A 25273-nucleotide genomic window follows, 5' to 3' on the forward strand; every position below is an offset into this window, starting at 1 on the left:
AGAGTTAACTCCAAAGGTGAACCAAAAATATTTAAAACTTCAGTCCAAACTTGTTCCAACAAAATACTGATGATATATAAGAGGTGACATGAAGAGGGACATTGGAGGTGGGTTAATCACAGGTGAACTCAACCTAATGAAAGCGACAGCCAATCTTAAAGCTCAATTCAAGTCTAGGAAGATTTCCAAGGAACAGCCTCTCATTATAAATGCCAAGGTAAGAAAAAGGCTTGTGTTCTCTCAGAACTAAATTAAACATCAGCCTCCACATTTTTTTCCACATAATGTCAAGCACAATCAAATATTTATCAAACATATACAGAAGTAGGAAAATGGGACCCATATTCAAGATGAAACAGTTAATACAAACCAATTCAATGAGAGTACAGTTATTGTAATTAACAGAAAAGGACTTTAAAACAACTATTATAAATATGTTAAAGATTTACAATATACAGTGGATTATATAGTTAATAATGGGGCATTTCAAGAGAAACAGAAATTTAAAAAAGAAACTAATATAAATTTTAGAGCCATGCAAACACTAATCATGAGAAAATTGGTATGTCTATATTAATATCAGACAAAGTAGACTTCAAGATAAGGAGTATTACCATACATAAATAAGGTTATTTCATATTGATAAAAGGTTAATTCATTCAGAAGACATACCAGTGCTAAATGTGTGCATCTAATAGAAGAGCTTCAAAATAAATGCTGCAGAAATTGATAAAACTAAAGGGAAATATTGACAAACTCACAATTATATTTGGAAATCTTAACACATCTTTCTGAGTAATTGATAAATCAGGTATATGCACAAATCAGTAAGGAGATAAAAGATGTGAATGACATTATCAAGCGACTTAACTTAATTCACATTTATAGGACATACAACTGCAGAATACACAATCTTTTAAAGTAAGGGAACGCAAAACATTCATCATGATGAAGCTACACCAAACCGTTTATGAGAAATATTGGTCTGAAATTTTCTTTATTATAATGCCTTTATTAAGATTTGAAATTAAGTTTATTCTGGCCTCAAAACAAACAAACAAACAAACAAAACAAGGTGGGTAATGTTTTTGCTTTTTCTATTCTCTGAAAGAATTTGAAAATCTGAAAGATCAATATTATTTCTTCTTTAAATATTTGATAGACCTTGCTTGTGATGCTACCTAAATCTGAAGTTATGGAAAATTTTAAATTGAGAAAACGATTGTAGACTTAATTGTGTTCCTCCCCTCCAACCCAATTCCTATGTTGAAGCCCTACCCTCCAATGTGAGCATAGGTGGACATGGTTGCCTTTGGGGAGGATATTAAAGTTAAATGAAGTCATAAAGGTAGAACCTTAATTCTATAGAAGTGTTGTCCTTATAAGAAGAGGAAGAGACACCATAGAGATCTTTCTCTCCCTGAAAGCACAAAAGCCATGTGAGAACACAGTAAGAAGGCAGCCATCTACAAACCAGGAAGAGAGACCTCACCAGAAACCAACCTTGATAGCACTTTGATCTTGGACTTCTGGCCTCCACAACTGTGAGAAAATAAATTTCTGTTGTTGAAGTCACTCAGTCTGTGGTATTCTATTATGGCAACTAGAGCACACTAACACAAATACAATTTCTCAAAATTAATATAGGATTATTCAGATAGTCTATTTCCTTTTACATCAGTTTTAGCAAATTGTGTTTTTCAAGAAAAATAAAAAATGTCAAATACTTAGCCATAAATATTTGTTCTTAATATCATCTATTGTTTTTACTGTCTGCAGGATGTTTCCTTTTTGATTCCTAATATTTGTACTTTGGGTTTTTTCTTTTTTCTTGGTCAGTCCATCCAAGGGTTTATCACTTTCATTAATCTTTTCAAAGAAGGAATTTTGGCCTTGTTGTGTTTCTCCAGTGCACATTTGTTTTCAATTTTATTGATTTCTGCTCTTATCTTCATTAGTGCCTTTTATTCTATAGATGTTTGAGAATACTGCAATCTGATCTTATTATGAAGATATTTGCTTGACAATCCCTGTTCAGGCACACTGAGCTTTCTGTCATCATTTTAATTCTTATTCTTCAATATTAATAGAAATCCATGGATTATTAGATATTTAAGGAATAACTATACAAATTTTAAAGAGATAAAAACAAAAAATAGATATCCAAACAAATAACTAAAAATAAAATCTGAGAGGATACAGACAATAGGAACATGTCTTTAAGATTCTTAGAAAGATATAAGGTAATGATCCCTGAAACCAAAACAGCATATTATAAGGTAATAGAGAATTTTTAAAAAGGTACAAATATATGGTATAAATTATATATTAAACATGTTTGTGTGTGAAGAAGAAGCTGAAGAAAACTTCTGGAAACTAGAATTAGAAAGTTAAAAAAAAGAATCAGAGGACAAAAGATAGGAATTTAGAGGATTATTCCAGGAAAATTATTTCAACCTAGCAACTTAAATATAGGCAGATCATCAATTAAATATGTGATATTTTTCAGATCTGAAAGTAGTAAGAAAAAAAATCACCATTTTTCTCTGTATTAGTTTCATATTGCTGCTGTAACAAATAACCACACACATAGTTGCTTAAAACAGCACAGATTTATTATCTCACAGTTCTGGAAGTTGGAGGTCTGAAATGGGTCTACAGGGCTATGCTCCTTCTGGAGGCTGTAGGGAAGAATCTGTTCCCCTACCTTTTCTAGTCTCTAGGAGTCGTCTTCATTCCTCTATTCCTTAGCTCCTTTCTCCAACCTGAGAGTCAGCAATGTAGCATATTCTTCCTCCCTGTCCTCTTGTCTTCCTTTTATAAGGATGCTTGTGATTATGGTTGGCCCACCCAGATAATTCAGGGTAATTTCCCCATCTCAACATCCTTAATTTAATTGCATATGCAAGGTTCCCTTTGCCATATAAGAAAACACATTCATAGGATCTGGAGATCAGGATGTGGACATCTTTTGGGGTGGTCATTATGCTGTCTACCACACTCCCATTTATCTTTTCTAGGGAAGGTACTGGAGGATATGTTTTATAAAAACAAAAGATTAAACAAAGAAAAAGTAAACAAGGGATCCAACACAGGAGAGCAGTGTTGGATTGTAAAAGCAACTAATACTGAATGAACTAGAGTTTGTAATGCTCTAGAAGGACTATTTGGAAGGATAAAAAAATTAATCTTCTAGATTAACTGATGTATTTGATTGTGATGTTTTATCACTTTGGTAGAGTGTTTGAGGACATACAAGTACATATAAATATAGCATTTATTAAGACAAAGAAAAGTACAAGGTTTTACTAAAAGTTAACATGATAAGGGTTGACTGATATTTACAAATGCTGATTTAAACAAAAACTGTGATACTAGTATATTGAGAGATGAGGGGATAAAGAGTGTATGTTGGGGGTGGGGTAGGGAGAGAAGAAATGTTCACACACTTAGGGATGGTGTTATAAAAGAGCTTTATTGTTGACTTCCATAGGAGAAAGTCAATGAATAATGTCTGATATTGAAAAATTAAGAAATTGCAGAATTATATTTTGAAATATGGAGTAAATAATAGAAGAATTATTGAAAAGACTTGAATCTTCCTTTTGAGAGAACTGAAAATAGAGTGGAGAGGCTGGTGACCACAAGATTTTGGTTAAAAATCTAGAATATGACAAACTGTTAATGCTCACCAATATGTGTATGTTTCTTTACATTTTCCAGACTCCCTTGCAGTTACAGCCTTGGGACTAAATTCTGGCCAATGAAGTGTGGGAAAAGTGACTTATGCCATTTTTAGGGCTAATCTCTAAAACTTTTTGTGTGATTTACTATGCTTTCTTTCTTGTCAGATAAGCTGTGGACTCCAAGTCCCAGGAGATAGCAGAACCACTAAAAATAAAAAGAAATCTGCATCCTTGAGTCTAACATTTCATTTAACTAAAACCATCCATAATGGATTTCTTGTGAGACATACAAGTTTATTGTATTAAACCACTGAAATTTTGGGGTTTTCTGTGACAGCAGTAAATTCACTGTGTTGGTTTAAAATAAATAAATAAATAAATAAATATATATATATATATATATATATATATATATATATCTCCACAGATTTTCTGACGATATTTTGAGAAGCGGCATCTATGTCCCCTCTCCTAAAATCTGTACAGGCCTTGTGACTTATAACCAAAAGAATGTGAGAGAAGTGAAACTACATTACTTTTTGAGGTCAGAAAAGAACATGTAGTTTCTGCCTTGTCCATTGCAACATTTGATTTTGGAGCACTGGGCCTACTCTAGGGAGTCTTACTACACTGCCATACTGTAAGGAAGCTAGGCCACATGGAGAGGCCACACATTGGAGCTCTGCTAGCATTCATACTCTTCCCAGCTGAGTTAGCAGAAAAAGCTGTCCCTCTGTGCCCTATTGAACACAATTCATGACTATAATAAAATGGTTGCTTTAAGCCACATATTTTGGAGCAATGTATTACATAGCAATAGTAACTTCAATTAATAAATCATATCATCTGTTTTGTAATCTGTGCACTTGAACTAAAGTAGTTAAAAAAGAATAAAGTGTGAATTATTTATTCTTGACTTGGAGACTGTTATGGCTACTTTTCTTACCCAAGTTAATCTTTCCCCATAAAGCAGTGGCTTTCAAACTTTTTGAAGAGAAACACAAAATAAGAAATAGATTTCATAAACATGACCTAGTATATATGAATATAAAATTGTGTATGTTTTATATATATATATATACACACACACACATATTTACATATATGTAATTTAAAACTCCATAAAGCAATACTTAACTTTACCAAGTGCCATTCACTGCTATTTCCACACTATACTGTTTCTTTTTTTTTTTTTTAAGTGTAGTTTTGGCTAAATAGATTTCTTTGCTTATAAATAGGACCCCCACTAATGGCCCCCACATAATCCCCTTGAAAACTACTACTCTAGACTATAATCATTCTTCTAGGCCTTACTCAAGTCCAACCAATAAGCCTTCATTGCCAGTCCATTCTGAGCTGTTTTGAAATTCCTACAATGTATTAGTCATATTAGTTTCTGTACTGCCCATGATTAACTTTATCCGGGTCAAGGTTCTGTCCTTTATCTCTCACTTGTTGAATTCATAGTACTCAGTGAATACACTGCTCAATATCTGGCCCTTGTATGTCCAACTCTCAGTTGTTACACACTCCTTCGATTGGGATTGTTTTTGGATTGGGGCGAAAAAAATGATCTATCCACATATTATGCCTAATTTTAAATTGGAAAGAGGCACAAAGTAGTCCCAACTCCGCATGCGTGTAGAGTTTTTAAGCAAACCAAATCATCAAAATTCAAAGTTATCTTGACATAGCCGTAAACAGGTAACAGAACCAGGTTCTCAGGACTGAATGAACTACTTTGGGGATTGGGAAACTGGGAACGCGTTCTGTGGGACCAGCCGTTCCGCGACTCACTGCAACTACACCTTAAGCATCTATTTCGAGAACGCGGCCCACTTCTATGGTCCCGGCCAGTCTCCGACGGGAACTCACAGCAAGGCCGGCGGGCTGTGGGCCGGCCTCGCGGATCCTGCCCGGCCCAGCTCCTGGAGCCGGCTCTCAGCAGAAGGGCGACACCGCTGGGGACTAGACGGGCTGAGGCGGGACTTCCGTCTAACGCCTCCCCGCTGCCCTCCCCGCCAGTTACCTTTGCCGCGGGGCCGGCGCCGCGCGGGGCCCTAGCAACGGCCTTAGCAACGGCCCGGCTCCTCCCTCCGGTGTCCCCCAGAAAGCGCTCCGTCGCGTTCCAGCACCAGCACCGCCGGCCCGCGCTTTGGGCTCCCGGGGAGCGGAAGACGCGTGGAGCTGTGCGAGGACCGCGGGCTGTGCAGGTCTGAGTCCCACTCCGCGCTCTCGGGCCTGTCCCCGCGCCTGCCGGGGACTGGTGGCCCGGCGGGAGCCGTGCGGCTGCGGGGAGCGGACGCTCCTCGGCCGAGCCCTGAGAGAGGCCGTTCCGGGTGTCCCCGCGCGGCGCTTGCATTTTTTTGGCTGTTGCGGGCCCCTTGGGAAAAAGACTTCCAGATTTTTCCTCAAAAAAAATTTCCCCCATAACAGTTATTTTCTGTGCTTTCCGCCTCAAAGAAAGTCTGTCCTGGCAAAGTTAGGTACCCTGCCTGTTCCTTGTTTTTTCAGTGTTTGGAGTGGTTTGCGGGGGTTGGTGATCAGGGAAGGAGAAGCTTAGCACATAGTATGTCATGCACTGTAGTGTTTAAAATATTAAGAAAATGGTTACATAATAAGCCAAGGAGCATGTTCCTTATGTCTAAATTATAAGGGGGGAAGTGTAGGACAAATAGGGAAATATATTAACACTTTAGGGTGCCAAGTCCAAGGAGTCGGTGATAAAATCGCTACTAAAACCACGACATGGAAGGATTACTTCTGTCAGACCCCAAGTACCCGGTACAACTAGGGCAGTGCAGTCTGCTCACCACATGGTGAGTGGGCTGGGAGGGGCCCTTGATCCTGTATGAAAGAGGGGAGACCTAGGAATTTTAAAAATCGATGTGGGATCAGTATATTTTATGTGACCAGGTTCTTAAAAATACTCCAGGAAAGAAATGTCTGAAGTGAGTTTTATAAAAAACTGCAATCGAGGATGGGGGGAGGGGGTTTTATATAATGTTCTAGTGGGAGGTGAGTCTTATTGTTTTGCAAAAAGAGGTTTGCTGGGCTGCTTTTTATGCCAGGCTGCAATTGTCCCATAAAATTAGTTTGTCAGGAATTTTCGTAGCAAGATGCACAATCTATGCTTTTTCTTTTTTCAGAATGGTTTTGATTTAGTATTTGTTGACTTCCTTCTGCTGCATTAGACACAGGGATAGATGAGATCAGTAAACAGTTCTGCTCTTGCAGAGTTGATTGCTAGGGTGGATAGCTTCACTCAAAGGTAACTCCAAGTTAAGGTACATTTTTCCATGTTAATTATGTGGAATCAATAATAAGTGCACAAAAGTAGAGATGTGAGACATTGCTATAGAACATCTAGAGTCACTACTTTGAGACTAAAAGTATAGGGTTGCGTGCAAGATAGGATTTATGCAACTTGGTGAGTAATTCATTTTGGGGGAAAAGGGGGGTAGAAGGATTTGTTTTCCATCTAAGTTGCAGAATGATGGATGTACCAGTTAGTTCCTTAGGAATAGAGTCTTTTTATGTTTTCTAACTCCCATGACTCCACTTGTATTTCCCTGCATATATTTGGTGTTAACAAGTATGTTTTGAAGATTTTAATCATCATGTTTGCAACACATTATTTGTACACGTTTGAGGCAGCCTTTTGACTAGATCAGAACAGATGCCCTGGCCATATGGTTTGAGAGACCTTTGGAGGTAGCTGCCCATGACTTACTACTGCTGCCCTCTTCTGTGTGGTCACATCAGCCATAGGTGAGAGTATGCAGGTGAGGCAGGGAAGGAAGCCATAAACATGTCCCTTTCACTATCTCTCAGGTATTTGTGTCTGATTTTTGTAGGGAAATGATATTTATATACAGGTTCCATTAATATCCATTTAGTTATATGGATGGAAGCCCAACTATAGGGGATATTTCTGAGGCATCTCAGGAGGAGTGCGTTTTGAGAGCCCTAGAAAAATGCACCAGTAGTTTTCCATTGACTATCCAGGGAAATGAATTAGTCCAGTACACTTTTTTTTTTTAAGGACGAGTCCCATGATCAAGGTAATTCCAGACTGTTACATCCTAAAAATGTTTCTCTGTATGTACCTTAGGCAAAACCAGGACAAACCCAAACTTAGATTTTTAAGGCTGCCCCCTGTCCTTAGAATAAATGAGTTGTTTTTTTTATCTTAGTCTGGATTTCTTTACATGAGTCAGTAGATGAACTCTACTGATCTGCACACCACTGAAATTGTGAGCAAAATACTGTGTCTGTATAATGCATTTTCTACAAATAAGGTCCAATACTCTCATGTGCTTCTGAAAGGTTCTAAGACTCAAGAAGGCAGCTTAATATCCCGCACAGTTCTAGTCACTGAGGCCATATTCACAAAGATAAAAGCCATGTTTAGGTAGGTGATTTGGTGTGGGGGTCAAAAGTAGATAATGTTTTCCATTTGTGAGGCAGGAAAAAGTGATTAGACTATCATTCTGAAATATCACTTTCTCTGAAAAACCCAAAATGTAAATCCGTACCTAATCAGTACACATCAAAAAAATTTATTATACAGTATTTTGATTTGATAAGTACATTTTACTTTTTCTTTAAGGACCATATCATTGTTTTTCTTTTCATTTCTCTTTTGGGTCTCAAGCTCACTGGGATGTACAATCTATAAAAAAACACTGATGAGTAATCAGATTAGTATCACTAACTTCTTAGTAACTTATCTTGTATATTATGTTCCTGGACTTTTTGTTCATTTTCTATTTGAGAGACCACAGAAAGTTTCCTGTTGCAGTCAATGTTTTGCCTGTCAGTGTTTGTACTCAGAGTGCCCGGAGTCTCATAGTTTTAACACCACAATGCCATAAGTCTTTATACTAGGAGAATACTTTTACAGCTTTGGAATACATATCAAATCAAAAGGGCCCCAGTCTCTCTTCTACCTAAAAGATATTGTTCTTACAGAGTATTTGAATAACAGTTCTTTGAAGGAAATATTTAAGTAGATAAATCATTTTACTATTTTATCCCCAGAACTAAGAATCTGAATGGTGTTTTTTAAAAAAAGGCAGTAGGTGCCTGGCTGGTGTGGCTCAATTGCTTGGGCATTGTCCTGAGCACCGAAAGTTGTGGTTTGATTCCCAGTCAGGACACATACCTGGGTTTCAGGCTTGATCCCCCACAGGGGATGTGCAGGAGACTGCCTATGATTGATGTTTCGCCCTCTTTCTTCTTCTCTCTCTAAAATTTAATAAGAAATCTAAAAAAAAAAAAAAAAGGAGTAGGAACTCTTAGAATTAGTGCACATTAATGTTACTCTATAAAACTTTATTTTATTTTTTATCCTCACCCGAGGACATTTTTTTGTTTTTTTTTGTTCAGATAGAGTGAGAGGGGGGGAGAGAGAGAGAGAGAGAGAGAGAGAGAGAGAAACATCAACATGAAAGGGACACATCGAGAGGCTGCCACCCGCATGACCCAACCAGGGCCGGGGACAAACTGCAACCGAGGTACATGCCCTTAGCGGGAACGAACCCGGGTCTCTGGACTGCAGGCCAACGCTCTAACCGCTGAGCCAAACCGGCCAGGGCTCTATAAAACTTTAAATTTATAAGATCACACTTTATTTTTTAGGGTATATATTTTTCCTTTTGGGATATGTTATAGATAATAATTGGTAGTAGATGCATCTCACATTTTAAAGGATGTTTAGTTATATTTTTTATGTGTGTTTAAGTTGGAGAGGAGTATATCTTTTAGAACATAAACAACTAAATTTTACTGATTACATTGGAACCTTATATTTTCATTAGAGTTCTGGTTAAGATTAGACGTCATGTAATATCAGTTCAAAGAGCCTATAGGGTTGAATACATTCCTGTCTGATACTAACATGAAACTTTATAATAGGAGAATCCTAATATAAAAAAATTGCTGTCTTTGGAACAAAAAAAGTCACTGAAAAATGGATTGTTGATACCTAAACTTTATATTTGAAATAATTTTTCTAAGAGAGCACCTTTGTATTTTTATGTGTGTGTGTGTGTGTTGGGGGGTGCTCCAAAGGGTAATTTATTGTTTTGAGTTTAATACATTTTAATTTTGTATTTCCAATAAATTTAAATTTAAAAAGTATGCTAATTCAGTGATTTAAAAAACTTGTTAACTTCTGTTAATAAATACTGAAAACAGCACACAGTTGTGAATTAAATTGAGTAATTTCCTTTGTGGAGTCAGTGAGTAAAATGTTTTGTTTTTATTTTGCCCCCCCACTATTTTCTTTTTCAGCGCACCTATAAGAATGTGTTTTAGAAACAGATGTTAAACTTTGGTTTGAATGAAAAATGTCTCTCAGTCCACCTGTATTTCTCAAAGAAAGGGAAGAAAATAATTCAAGATTTGTGGAAATACAACAATCACAAACTACTTCCATAGCTGTGGAAGATCCTCTTCAAAACTTATGCTTAGCATCTCAAGAAGTTCTTCAAAAAGCTCAGCAAAGTGGAAGATCAAAATGTCTTAAATGTGGTGGTTCAAGAATGTTCTACTGCTATACATGTTATGGCCCAGTTGAAAATGTACCTGTGGAACAGATGCCACTCGTGAAGGTTGGTAACAAATTTAATTGTTTGAAAGGAGGAAAATAGATTTTAAAAAGACATCTCATATTTGCCTATTCTAATGTAATTGATAAACTTGATTAAAAAAATCATTAAGAAAATGAATTATGTTAATAGAAATTGAATCCTACAGACTGATAAATCTGCTCGTTTTTTTTGTCTCTGGAAAAAGAGATGCACATTGCAGAAACGCTTGGGTCTGAATTGAATGGTATTGTTTTTAATGAAAGCATTTACTTTTTAATTAACAATTATAATTCATTTACAACAGAGAAAATGTGGTATAAACATGAATACTATAAGAGACAAGTTTATATAGACTGCCTGAAAGAGCTTCAAAAACTACCTCAGGTTCTGGACTGCTCTGAGAAAACATACTCCAAAGGAACTAGGTAGGGTTCATTTTTGTTTAGGCTTTTATAGAATGGGCTTAGCTCCATCCTATACATGAACACGGAGCACATGTCAGTGACCAAAACAAATGAAACTAAAATTGAAAAGACTTAAGACCCACTCATTGGTCTAGGTTACAAATTGTAGTGATTTAAATATCTGAATAGATTGCTTAGCTTATACTTTTTGTTGCTTACCAAGACTACTTTCATTAGGTAAAAGGTCTGTAGACCATCATGTCTACATAATCAAAGAACTTATCACATATTAACATGTCTAACGGTGACCAGGCATTTAAGAGTAAATCATATGATGTGTAAAATTTTACTCCTGGCTATTGTAGCGAGACTAAGCTGTATACATGGGCTCATTACAACTGACCAGTAAGAAAATGAATTGTAACTATACCTGAAAACATTTAATGTGGTGATTTTAAGGTTCATTAAATTTGAAGTAAGAATACTTTAATACTCATATTTTGTTACTTGGATTTCAGTTTAGCCTATATATCATCTTGGCAAGTCCACAGTCTTCTCAGTGATCTAAAATCACACTTACAATGTATTAGAAAGTTTACTGGCCAAGAATAAGTAAGCATGGACTCTAATCAGCCTTATAGTTACTTCAGAAAAATCAATAATTGTTTTTAAGTTTCCCATTGTCTTATAAGAATGTTACATTTCAAAGTATTATTTTAAAAATATATACAGAATTATTCTGTCATCTGTTTATATCGTGGCCACATAAAGACAGTATTTCATGAAAATACTGTCTTTTGTGGTCAAAAGGATTGAAAATCAGAATAATAAAAGTCAGTGATATATTGACAGAGCTAATATTTTCATAGAAATTTAATAATAGAGGATTATTTCCCAAATCAGTGGTCTGATGTCCACTATTTAATAAAAATGACTTAAAACACTGTGCCAACTGTTTGATCAACTCTAAATGGCCAATTGAATTGTGTTGAGTTTTCTAAAGTGTATATATTTTAAAGGCCATTTATAAAATTTGGTACGTTAATAATATGTAATAATAATAAAAAATTCTAAGTTTTTCTTTCTAATTTTGACTTTATTTTTATTTTTACAAATTGTTTAGCATTTTAGATAGTCTGTTTGGGAAGGGAAGATGATTGCATAATAAGTAAGTACCTCCCAAGCTTTAAATTTAAGATTAGGGAATGAATTAATAAATTCATGTCTTTTTATGCAGAATATGATTTTTTTAATGTCATGAGAAATGCATGACAGAATTAAAGGGTGCCCTTGGTATGTTTTCTAAGAGAAGAAAAATAATAAGGTAAAAGAGTCTTGGATTTAAAAGCCTTTTTTTGGGAAAGTTGATAATCACGTGGGGAAGGGCTTAGTTAGGGCTTCCTGCTAATGGCATTTTGATAAATTTGGGCAGAAAAGTTTGTGGTATATCTCTCACAGGAGACATAGGTATTAGAAAACAGTTCTTTACATGTTTGAAAATGGAACATCTGTACTTGAACTGCATCTGGTCTTCTCTACTGGTGTTATCCTGTCATTATTTAAGAAGTATTTTCCTTTAAAATATGTGAAGTATAACAGAAATGTATATTTCCATGATTTGATCTGTGTCTGTGCTTTTGCATAGTATCAAAAATTTCAGGCTTAACTTACAGAGAACTAAAGATACCTGGACTAGGTCCCAGGAATACTTCTTGTGCACAGATTTTGCATAATTATCTTATACTTGTATATTTTAGTTGATAATAGGTTAGATACATGGTTTGTAAAATACATTAATAACACTCAGTCCTGTGTCCTTGATATAAATGGTATTTTTCAAAGGTAGCCAGCTGGTCAGAAATGTCGTCACCTTTGGAATTTTCAGCTCTGCTTATCAGCTATATAAGAAAATTGATTTTATTAGTACTATACTTTGTCATGATCTGCTTTCTTTTTCTTCTTTCCTCTGTCCTACCTTCCCTGGGCTAAGATAATGCTGACAGGTGCTGACAGACCCTGGGGAAAGGGAATATAGTTCAACTGAGACTGAGCATCATGAGGAAAGTCTGATGTAGAGTTCAGCCAGAAGTAGACTGATGTAAAATCATTTGTGAACTGCCTACACAAATGGTAAATTTTCTATAACTAGAAGTTGCTTTGATGATTTGAAACAGTTGGCCCTAACTTATAAATAATCACTAGGCCTAAGTGGGGACAGTAGGAGACATGGGGCCTGAAACCCTAAATTGCAAACTATTTGGGAAACATATTTATGGCCCTTCTGGGGTATATACTGTCTTCTTTTCATATAATCATCCCGAAAGATAAAATATACACACTTGAGATCATTTAGTAGCATGCACCAACTGCTCCTTAAAAAACTAGTTCTGGAATTATACACACAGCAGCATGGATGAATCTCAGAATAATTATTTTGTGAAGGAAGTTAGATGAAAAGAATACATAATGTACAATTTCTTTTATATAGAAATCAAGAAAGTGCAAACTAATCTATAGTGATAGCAGATCAGTGGTTGCTTAAGGATTGTGGGTGGTAGTTGATGGGGCAAGGAGAAGGAGGGGTGTTGGGTATGTTCATCATCTTGATTGAGGTAGTGAGTTCAAGGGTGTAATATGTTAAAACTCATTAGATTGTACACTATAAATATGTGCAGTTAATTGTATCAATTTCTTCCCTTTGATAAAGCTGTTTAAAAAAATAGTTTTGTATTCCAGGGTACAATAGCTGTGTGCTCAGGGTAAATACCTAGAATTCTGCCTGTTTGGTGTAGGACAGGAGCTGGAAAAGTGCCTGTCATAACAAATAAGTCCTGTGAAACCTGCAATGAAGAGTCCGTCTCAGAGAGTTTCTTATGTATAGTGGGGAAGATATGACTCGGCTTTCATTTTCACACTAATGGCTGAAGGCAGGACTTGCACAGGCATTTTACAGAAAACTAAACCAAACAAGTCAGGGAAATAATAGAAAAATCTCACTCAAGAAATACAAGATAATACTAGTTTTCCATAGAGAAAGGACATAATCCATAGTAAAAAATTAAACTTCAAGGGAAATAAGCAAAATGATTTTGAAGAGAGTTATTTTTTACACATAGAGTGCACCTTCTAGACCTATTCTATTACTGTTTTCTTCAACTGATAATTATTTCATTTGTGCTGTTAAAGGACACTTCTGAGAATGATGATGTTCACAACTAAGGATAATACCTTTGACCTCCAAGGGTGTATAAGGAACAAAATTTTAACTTGAATTTTAGATCTGAAACTTTGCCCAAACTTTTATTTCCTTTTATGTAACATAAAATGAAGAGATCTGAAGTTTATAGGAATTATAAAAAATACTCTTGACACAGATACTGAAATGCAGTGAGTTGGACTCAATTGCTTTTTAACTTAAATGAAAATGACATTGGAGCTTTGCTTTTTTTTTTTCTTTATTGATATTAGAGAAAGAGAGGAAGGGAGAGGGAGAGGGACAGAAACATCAGTGAGAGAAAACATCGATCGGCTGTCTCCTGCATGCCCCCCATTGGGAATCAGGCCCACAACCTGGGCATGTGCCCTGACTGGGAATCTAACTGGTAACCTCTTAATGCTTGGGGTCAATGCTCAACCACTGAGCCACACCGGCTGGGCTGGAGTTTTACTTTAAGAGCAGATTCTATGTTAAATGAGTTAAAATAGTTGTTCTATCATATGATTAACAGTATCTAGGAAGAGATGTGGATTTGCTTTATGACTCATCATTCTTAATATCCTAGTGTAGGGATATATGATTTTCAAACCATAAGTATATTTATAGGGATGTAGTGTGAAGCTTGCTATTTAAGCTTTAAAGACCATTTTTTATTAACATAAAAATTAGAATTTTTAAATTTGTTCACTTGTCTTTTTTTTTTTTTTTTAATTTTAGCTTCCACTGAAGATTGACATCATTAAACATCCAAATGAAACAGATGGCAAAAGTACTGCTATACACGCAAAACTCTTAGCACCTGAATTTGTAAATATTTACACGTACCCTTGTATTCCGGAATATGAAGAAAAGGACCATGAAGTAGGCAGCTTATTTTGAACAACTCTTCACATTGAATATAAAAATGAATTTTAAACTCCAGTGCTTTTCTGAACTTACTTGAACACAATTTCATATATTTTTTAATGACCTAGGGTTATCCTTATATAGCACTAAACAACATATACTTTATTGGTGTCTGAAAAAAATCAGACCATCCTAGATTTGTTAGGATTTTGAGTCTTTCTACTTTTTATCATTTTTCTGCATTATTTAAGTTTTTACACTTTGCCAATATTATTATGCCTGCTTTTACTTTCTCCCCTCTTTATTTTCCTGCCTACACTATACATAGATGGTCTAATTTGATGTGAACTAAGAAACAAGATGACAAACGTTGGAATTTCTCCAAAAGAAGAAAAGAAAGACTGAATTAAAAGGATTTTCAGGAATGCTTCCTAAATTAAGAACTTTAGAATATGGCCTTCCTAACATTTCTTTTGCCTGCGGAGAGACCTGCCTTGCTCATTTCTAGATTATTTTTTTGTTGTTGTTATTAATCTTCATCTGCGAATATTTTTCCATTGATATTTAGATAGAGTGGAAGGGAGAGAGAGAGAAACATTAATGTGAGAGAGACACACCAATTGGTTGCCTCTCACACGACCCTGGACTCAGGCTGGGGATTGGACCTGCAACCGATGCACATGCCCTCTACCGGAATTGAACTTGAGACCCTCAGTCGATGGGCTGATGCTCTAACTGCTGAGCCAAACCAGTCAGGGCCATTTCTAGATTCTTAATTGGTGGTCACATAGTTGAAATTTCATGTTGGTGAGATATTACTGGCCTTATTGAAAAGTAATGTTGCAATAGATTTCAAAAAGAGGTAGGCATTTGGTACTTCTTAAAGAAACTTGTAAACCTTTTTAGGTGTATTGGGGATCATTTATTGGTGGTATTAATCAGGAACAAAATTAAAAATTAATACAATCAAACCTCAGATCTCAAACATCTCCTGTCTCGAACATTTTGGTTCTCGACCAAGTTGTTCACAGGGAAAAATGTCTAGGTTGTCGCAAAAACCTTTAATTTTTGATCCAGCCTCACTTTCATGCTTGTCCCTCAGGCGACAAAAAAGAGAATACGCCAGTATGAGTCAGTTTACCACTAAACCTCAAGTTGTTATCATCTCAGGAAATTGTACTGTGAATATTTGCATAGGTTTTTTGGGTTGGTTTTTGTTACTGCTGATTATTAGATACATGCAGTAAGTCACCATGGGTCCTAAGAAGGTTAGTTATAGCAGCAAAGTAAAAAGGAAAGTTGTGAGAAGTATAGAGCTTGGACATGTACTGTACATAAGAAAGGTTAAAATGGAATCATTTGGGGGTCTGAAATGGATTAATTCAATTTATAATATTTTTAATGGGAAAAAATGATTCAGTTTTCTAAACAAATCCCTTTTCAAACAGCCTTCTGGAACAAATTAAGTTCAAGAACCAAGGTTCTACTATATACTTATTTGTTCTAGAAAGAACTTCATTTTTCCTTTTCTATCAGTGTGCTTTTTATTGAGTTTATATAGAAAGTTGTGTTTGTAAATAATATCTTGAGTTTTGGATCTAGGAATATATTTTCATTTCCTTTTAAGGTCAGCTAGGTATCATTTATATTAATTAAATAGAACACAGTGCTAGGTTCAATAAAGAGTGGTGATATGCTCATAATCCAACACAATTTAGAAACCCTAGACTTGGGTAATTTGAATGCAGGGAGAATGTTGGCAATGCATTGTGAATATCTAAGTAATTTGTATAACTTTGAAGTTTATAAATTCAAGATTTTTTGTTTATTTTTATAATACTTATTTTTCATATTAAAAATGATGCTCATTAAAGAAAATTTGAAAAATACAGAAAAGTATGTGGAATAAAATACTCATTATTCTACCAACGTTTATTCATTTCACAAATATTTACTGGGCGCCTGCTTCATGACAGGAGCCATTCAGACATTGGAGGCTCTAGTAGTATGTAATATGTCAGTAAAATGCTGAAAGAAAGAAAGTACCATAATTTACAGAATTATTCCTTGAAAGTTAGATTTTTCAGTCTTAATTTTTTCACTGTAATAGATATACTTTGACAAATATTATGGGTGTGGTGAGTATACGGGTATTTAGGATTTTTTTTTATTAAAGTAAATGCCCTTAAGGGAAATTATTTGACCAAAGGGCATGAACACTTCAAGAGTCTTGATTTAAGTTGCCAAAATGTTTTCACTAAGAGTTGTACTATTTAAACCTGCCATGATTAATGGCTATAAAGGCCCATTGCACAATTTCCTTACCAGCAATGGCTGTGTATCATTTGTTTTGTCTTTGTTTATTATGTAATAAACAAAGGTGAAAATGATATTTCATTACTGAGCACTTTTTAATGGTTCTTTTACAAAACATCACACACTTTGCCTCTGATCTTATGAAATATTATAAAGTTTTGTTTTCCTTTTCAATGTACAGTTAACTTGGCTTCTATCCACAGGTGAATAACTTATTTTGAAATAAAACTTTTAGGTAGTATATTATGATTATAAATTACTTGGGAAGAGCCCAAAACTTTATCATACATGTTAAAGAAGCGGATGTAGTAGAATCTAATGCTTGTTTCTTTGGTAGTCAATATATTTTTTCTCTTAAAGTTTTAAGCTGGTCAGAACATATTCATTTTGAAGATCATAATTGCACATTGTATAACTTAAGTTTCTTTGCTGTAGGTTGCGCTAGTTTTTCCTGGACCTAAGTCTGTCTCAATAAAAGATATTTCTCTTCATCTGCAAAAAAGGATTCAAAATAACATTAGAGACAAAAGTGATGACCCTGACAAGCCATCTGTTAAACGCAAGAAAACTGAGGAACAAGATTTGAGTGACAGCAAGTGCAAAGAGGCAACTCTGAAAAGAATTATATTTATAGATAGCACCTGGAACCAAACAAACAAAATATTTACTGATGAGAGACTTCAAGGTAAGAAAAAAAATTATTTGTATATTGCTCCTTCTCCCAACTTTCCTTTCATAAAACTTCAAACCTCCAGGTACATTTGAAGAATTACATTAACTACTCATACATCTTACCACTTTTGCTTTATTTCTCTTTCTCTATTATATGTGAGTATGTATACTTAGATGTATATATATATTTTTTGTTTGAACCTTTTGAAAGGAAGATGTAGACTTTACAACACTTCACCCTTAAATACCTGTATATATCTTGTAAGAAAATAATTGCATGATCGTAATACCATTATCATTTTAAGAAAATTAACAGAAGTTCTGTAATGTCTAATACATAGTCCAAATTCACTTTTCCCTAATTGACCCAAAAATATCTTCTGTAGCTTTTTTACCCTCTGATGTAGTGTGTAAACTCACATTCTATTTGGCCATGTCTTTCCAGTCTCTTTTAATGTAGAACAGTTCCCTGATTTTGCTTTTCATGACTTATACTTTGTGTGAAGCAGACAGGTCAGTTGTCTGAATGTTTAATCATGATTAGATTCAGTTTAAATATTTTTGCAAGAATCCTTACAGATAAGGATAAATCCAGGGTTGTCCATGACAATACCAGTTTATATCTTGTTTTGGTATAATTATTAATAGCACTCCTTTTTATTCTCAGAAATGAAGCTGTTTAGCTCATAAATTATGTGATTACTTTATTCATCGGTGAAATTATTTATTGCATCAAAATAGGAGGTATATAATGTAAGTTCCATTATTAGTGATAATTGTCAATACTTGGTTAAAGGTGATTAATTTTCACCCTGGCTGGTTTGGCTCCGTGGTTAGAGTGTCGGCCTGTGGACCAGAGAGTCCTGGATTCAGTTCCCACTAAGGGCACGTACCTTGGTTGGGGTTTGTCCCCGGCCCCAGTTGGGGTTGTGTGGGTGGCAGCCTAGAGTGTCTCCCTTATGTTGAAGTTCCTCTCTCTCTCTTTTCCTCCCTCTCCTCCTCCCGCTGTGTCTGAAGATAAATGCAAAAATGTCCTCAGGTGAGGATAAAAAAAAGGTGATTAATTTTGAATACTTAGTTAAAGTTTTATCTTCTTAGAAATTAATAGTAATCTGTGGGGAGACGCTTTGAGGCTATGGACTGTCTATTTACCAACTGCTTTCACACAGACATTTTAGCATTCCTTGATGACTCTTCTAAATCAGTAACTATATTGAGAATGCAAAATTATGAAATTTTATTATTTCTTTAACATATGTTAGCTGGCATTCTTATGTAAAGAAATGCCTTTCCTTTTTCCCCTCTTCCTTTGTCCTCTCCCCCTACCCCTACCGTTTATGAGATCACTGTGGTCTGATAGATGTCTTTTTAATTCAATATATTATAATCTATCATGATTATATATATATTTTTGATTCCCAAATTGTCTCAAATTTTGCCAGTGGGAGCCCTTCAGGTCCTTTGTGGCATGACCTCATTAGTCTTTCTGGTACAGCACTTGTTCCTTCCTCAGACCTAGCGTCAATCATTCGAAGTTTACGTATTCTTTTCTTCTGCCCCAGACCAAGGACCAGTCAGTTAAAGGAGTTGTGGTTCTTTTTAATGGGGAATGATATTAGAAACCAAGAGCTGGTAAATGTATAACTATTTGGATGTCGTTGCTTCAATGGACAGAGCCAAGAAGAAGAAGTGCGTGCGTGTGTGTGTGTGTAGACAGAGAGAGAGAAATCACATGAATGGTTCCAATGCAGCTTTAACATTACAGGGATTTTTTCTTTTGCTTTATGTCTACGTATCCTTTCCTCTTACAGTGAAAAGCTTAGTTCCTAATAATAATGGCTTAAAAGAGTTGCTTTACTTTCCCAAGTACTATAACTAGTAATATGAAGAAAAGGAGCTCACATTAACTCTCATGTTCCCTTGCACCATAGTCAGTTCTTCAGGTTTTCTCAGTTTATCTAAAAGCTTTAGTTTTATTTCCAGCTTTTTGATGGCTTTATTCGTGTACTGTACATGATCATAAGGCAAGAGAACTACCTACTTGCTACTAGGCAGTTGCCAAGACAGTTTCAACCGGGAAGAGCTGCTGCCAGGCTATTGTTTAAAGGGTACATTATTTAGAAAAGAAAGCTTATGACACTTTTTAGAATCTGACTTCTGTGACTTAGTACCAAGCTGAAGTCACAGAATATAATGTATTAAAAATTATGTTTCTGTTATCTTACTGTGAATGCTGAGGTTAAGAATCTTATTAACAATGTAAAAACATACCATTTTGCCAGACTTTACAGAGAAGTAGCTCTGATGTTTTACTACTGTCAAAATAAAACATTTAAAGGTTGAATGTCTAACACAATCATAAACCTACAAGTGAAGAGTGATATAACATTCTTGAAGATTCACCACAGGAAAGTTTGGGGGGGGGGGCAGTGGGGAAGGATGGTTTTCTTTTTGTTGGGAGGGTGTCCATATTATTAAAATGGGAATTATATTGTAATTTGTTTTAAAAATTAGCCCACTCTATCCCTTCATTTTGACAGATTTGTTTACATTATAAGCATTTCCTAAACAAATATATACTTAGTGTGTCTTTGAGGGCTCATCGTATACTACCTCATTCATTCCTCACAGCAGCATGATTTTCATTCTCATTTTTCAGTTGAAGAAAATTAGGCAATAATTTTGCAGAGAAAAGCCATTTATAATTACCTGTTAAAAATTGACTGCTAAAAATGTTTGTGATTTTATCTTAAAGCTATTGATCTCCAGAAGTACTAGCAAGAAAATTGTTTAAATGTATGTTGAAATTTTAAAAATAAATATTAATTTTCTATTTAATCCCATGTCTGTGTATTTCAGTGTGGTTTAAAAAGTTCTATATAACTATACTTCCAAGGAAATCTTTAAAACAAGAAAGATTAGTAGTGTTAGTCACTAAATCTTGGTTTTTATATTTAACATTTTTTTTTTTTATCCTCACCCAAGGACATTCTTCAATATTTTGTTCAGATATTGAAGAGGGAGGGAGGGAGAGAGAGAGAAAAACATCGACGTGAAAGGGACACATCGAGTGGTTGCCACCCACACGACCCAATGAGGGCCAGGGACAAACTGCAACCGAGGTACATGCCCTTAGCAGGAACCGAACCCGGGTCTCTCCAGACTGCAGGTTAATGCTCTAACCGCTGAGCCAAACTGGCCAGGGCTATATTTAACATTTTAGAACATATTAGATATATTATAGAAACTAGCATTATTACAGTAGTTGCTCTTAGTTTCTTTCTTTTTAGAAATTACATTGATGTTGTCAAAATCCAATGTTAAGATTTTTTCTTTTTATTTTTCAATTACAGTTTACATTCATTTTTTTGTATTAGCTTCAGCTGTACAGCGTAGTGGTTAGTCAATCATATACTTTACAAAGTGTTCCCCACTCCCCCATCTATGTTAAGATTTTAACATAGATTTTTAATGTAGATTTTTTTTTTTTTTTTTTTTATCCTCACCCGAGGACATTTTCCCATTTTTTTGTTCAGGTAGAGTGGGAGGGAGAGAGAGAAACAGAGAGAGAGAGAGAGACATCGATGTGAAAGGAACACATCGAGTGGCTGCCACCCGCATGACCGACCAGGGCCGGGAACAAACTGCAACCGAGGTACGTGCCCTTAGCGGGAACCAAACTCGGGTCTCTCAGGACCGCAGGCCGACGCTCTAACCACTGAGCCAAACCGGCCAGGGCACATAGATTTTAAATGTACTAATTACTTAGAACATTTGTTGTTGTTGTTAATCGTCACTGGAGGATATTTTTTCCATTAATTTTTAGAGAGAGTGGAAGGGAGTAGGGTGGGGGAGACAGAGAGAGAGAGAGTGAGGGAAACATTGATGTAAGAGAGACACATCGACTGGTTGCTTGCCTCCCATACACACCCCAACTTGGACCAGGGATCAAACCTGAAACCCAGGTACGTGTCCTTGACCGGAATCGAACCTGCAACTTTCTAGTGCCTGGGCCAACACTCTAACCACTGAGCAACACTGGCCAGAGCACTTAGAACATTTTGAAATGTCTACTTTTACTTCTTGGTTATAATGACTTCAATACAAATAGTTTAAAGGGTTTGATTTTGGTTGTTTTAACTTCTGTATATCTTTGAATCAAAATTATTCAAGTTGAAATATTTTCAAAATACTTAGAATACTTTAAAGGGAGTTGGCTTTTGTGATTTATTCATTCAATTAGTAATATTTGTTGAACACCTGCTTCTGGACAGGAAGTGGTTTAGATTTGAGAGCTATAAAGGAGGATAAAGCAATATCTCTACCTGTGGTTGACCACAGTAGCTATTAGTTAGGGTAGTGTTCAACTGCATGAAACAGAAGCCCAGCTAGAATCTTAAAACAAGTAGTGGGTTTACTTTTTACATATAAAGCCTAGACTGGGTAATGCAGGGCTGGTACAGGGACTTCACAATGCCCCTGAGGACTCAGACCCTTATTCTCCTCCATCACTTTCATCCTCATGCTTGTGAGATGGCTGCTAGTCCCTGATGCATTGCATATATATTGCAGGAGAGACAAAGGGCAATATGTCTGTGACAATATTGTATAAAGTCATGTATGAGTCTGACTTGTTTATTTAAAAAAGAAAAACATACACAGCTTTCCTGGAAATTCCACCTGAGAGATTTTATTTTTCCTTTCTTTGGCCAGAACTGGTTCACATGACCACCCTGGCTGTAAAGAAAGTTGGAAAATTGTTTTTTAGCTAGACACACACTGAACAGGATTGAGATTTGTGAATAAGAGAGAAGAAAGTGAATATTGAGAAGACAGTGGACATTGTCATATAATCTATTATGAGAGGCAGACAAGTAAGCAGATAAGAAAGTCTAATCAGTTTTGTGATAGCATTAAACCCATTTCTGCCCCTGGAGTCCCTGGAAGGATTCACTGTCTCTGTTGAAATATTGATAGATAAGGGTGGGGGAGGAGGGCATTTGAGACAAAGGAAATAAAAATATTTTAACTCCAGAAGATTGAAAAAGTTGAGTATGGTGTTGAATGCATACATATATGGGTATGGTAGGGAAACAAACGAAAGAAATTCAAATTATGAATGCTCTTGAATGTCATACCTGGGAATCTGATCTTTTATCCATGTGTGCTGTGGCATCGTTAAAGAATTTAAAGCCTGCCCTGGACAATTTGGCTCAGTGGTTAGAGCGTCGGCCTGTGGTCCAGAGAGACCCAGGTTCGGTTCCTGCTAATGGCACATACCTTGGTTGCAGTTTGTCCCAGGCCCTGGTTGGGTTGTGCGGGTGGCAGCCACTCGATGTGTCCCTTTCACATCGATGTTTCTCTCTCTTTTCCTCTCTCTCCCTCCCACTCTATCTGAACAAAAAAATGGAAAAAATATCCTCGGGTGAGGTTAAAAAAAAAAAGTAAAGCCCGACATTGACATGATTATACTTGTGTTTTAAATCTAATGAAAACTAAAAGAGGGGCGGGGGTGAGATAAACCAAAGAACTTACGTATATAAGCATAACCAATGGACATAGACAACAATGCTGTGGGGGAGAGGGGCGGGAAAGAAAAGGGTGTCAAGGGGGGAAAAGGGAGAAACATCTGTAACAAAAATAAGTTAATTTTTTTAAAAAAGGGCTAGAATCCGACTTCTAGCCCCAATTCTGCCACTAAATTGGCAAAGTTGTTTTTTTTAATGTTACTTTTAAAATTAAATTGTGATACATAGACGAGACCATACATACAACACTGAATCATAGCACATAATGATGTAATGATAAGTTAAGAACCCAGACATCAGAACTGCATCAATAAATTGCATCTGTGTTCTCCTCCCCTCTGCCATTCCCCTTTTCCCCACACAGTTTATTCTTCTCCTGAATTATGTTTATCATTCTTTTGCTTGTTTAGATTGAAGTTTTATTATGTACACCTATTTTCATAAACTTGATGTTATTTAATTTTGCTTTATTTTGACCTGTATGTTATTTTCTTGGGACTCTTATTGTTTCTAAAGTTTATCCATGTTTAAATAAAAGTTTATCACAGGTTTAAATAAAAGACATTGGTAGGTATTAGAAAGAGATGAATCTCTTAAATGTTAACTACTTTCACTTATTGCTACAAGGTCCAAGACTTATAGGTAACTGTCATGTGTAAGATTTCATTCTGTGTTTTATATTTCTTCTTATATACCTTAATGCATTTAAGGAAATATATTATTTTAAATTGGGATCAAGAGAATTTATCTGTGCTCTTTAAAAACAATCCCTAATTAAGGAAATCATCATTATTGTATCACACCCTGTGGTTAAAAAATATTTAGCCCTGGCCAGGTGACTCAGTTGGTTGGAAAGTTGTTCCATACACCAAAAAGGTTTTCAGTTTCCTTCCCAGTCAGGGTGCTAGGTTGTGGGTTTGATCTATGGTTGAGGTGCATATGGAGGCAACCGATCGATGTTTCTCTCACATCAGTATTCCTCCCTCCCTCCCCCCCGTCCTGTCTCTCTAAAATCAATAAACATCTTTGGTTGAGAATAAAAAAAATATGTATATATATATTTATACTTTTTTTTTGTTTTTGGCAGGGTTGTTACAAGTTGAGTTGAAAGCAAGAAAAACTTGCTTTTGGCGCCATCAAAAAGGAAAGCCAGATACCTTCCTTTCCACAATCGAAGCCATCTACTACTTTCTGGTAGACTACCATACTGATGTATTACAAGAGAAATACAAAGGACAATATGACAATCTTTTATTTTTCTACTCTTTTATGTACCAGTTGGTGAAGAATGCCAAACGCTCTGGAGACAAGGAAACAAGAAAAATTGCTCATTAGTTTTTAAGAAGCCATTTATGTCATTTTATTTTGCTAAAATCAATAAACTTGTAATTGTGCTTTGTTTATTCTTAGGAAATAATTCATGTGTAATGTCTGCAACACCACTTTAAAAAATAAGCCTTCATTTATTTCACCTCATATTTTTTAAAAAGGAAGTTATTTGTAGGAATTTTCAGAGTGTTGATTGAAAAATTAGCTCAAGTTTGGATCTCCATTTTACTACTGTATTTTAATATAATAATGTGTCATATTTATATCTGTGCAATGAGATATATTTAGATATTTGTTTAGAGATCTTCATGTCTTTCCACCTATACTCACTACCATGTTTGGAGGTAGATGGGATCAGAATCTCCTTGCTGACAATGACAGGTAATTTGCTGGAGGTTAATGGCAAACATGAGCAGAATTGTAGCTCTAGTACCTAGGTCTATTTTTTTAAGTCCACACTACGTACAGTTTGTTGCTTTGTACTGGCATCCTTTTATAAACCTGATAATTCTTTTTTTAATCCTCATCTGAGGATATGTTTACTGATTTTTTTTTTTTTTTTTTTTAGAGAGAAACATTGATGTGAGAGAGAAACATCGACCCATTGCTTCCTGTATGCACCCCGACTGGGGATTGAACCTTCAATTTAGGTATGTACCCTGACCAGGAATCGAACCCA

The 25273-nt window shown here is 35.7% G+C and overlaps 1 protein-coding gene across 1 annotated transcript; it reads left to right on the forward strand.

Annotated features, from left to right (window-relative positions):
- The first annotated feature begins 5811 nt into the window (after nucleotides 1–5811).
- On the forward strand, nucleotides 5812–24607 carry DTWD1 (DTW domain containing 1). The gene is made up of 5 exons (XM_036273270.1): nucleotides 5812–5899; nucleotides 9984–10303; nucleotides 14621–14764; nucleotides 17501–17750; nucleotides 24353–24607. Exons 2-5 carry the CDS (start codon nucleotides 10040–10042, stop codon nucleotides 24598–24600), a joined length of 906 nt encoding a protein of 301 aa, XP_036129163.1. The 5' UTR covers nucleotides 5812–5899; nucleotides 9984–10039; the 3' UTR covers nucleotides 24601–24607.
- The last annotated feature ends 666 nt before the right edge of the window (nucleotides 24608–25273 follow it).

This window comes from Molossus molossus, unplaced genomic scaffold (genome assembly GCF_014108415.1).
Source record: "Molossus molossus isolate mMolMol1 unplaced genomic scaffold, mMolMol1.p scaffold_m16_p_1, whole genome shotgun sequence".
NCBI classification, from domain to species: domain Eukaryota; kingdom Metazoa; phylum Chordata; class Mammalia; order Chiroptera; family Molossidae; genus Molossus; species Molossus molossus.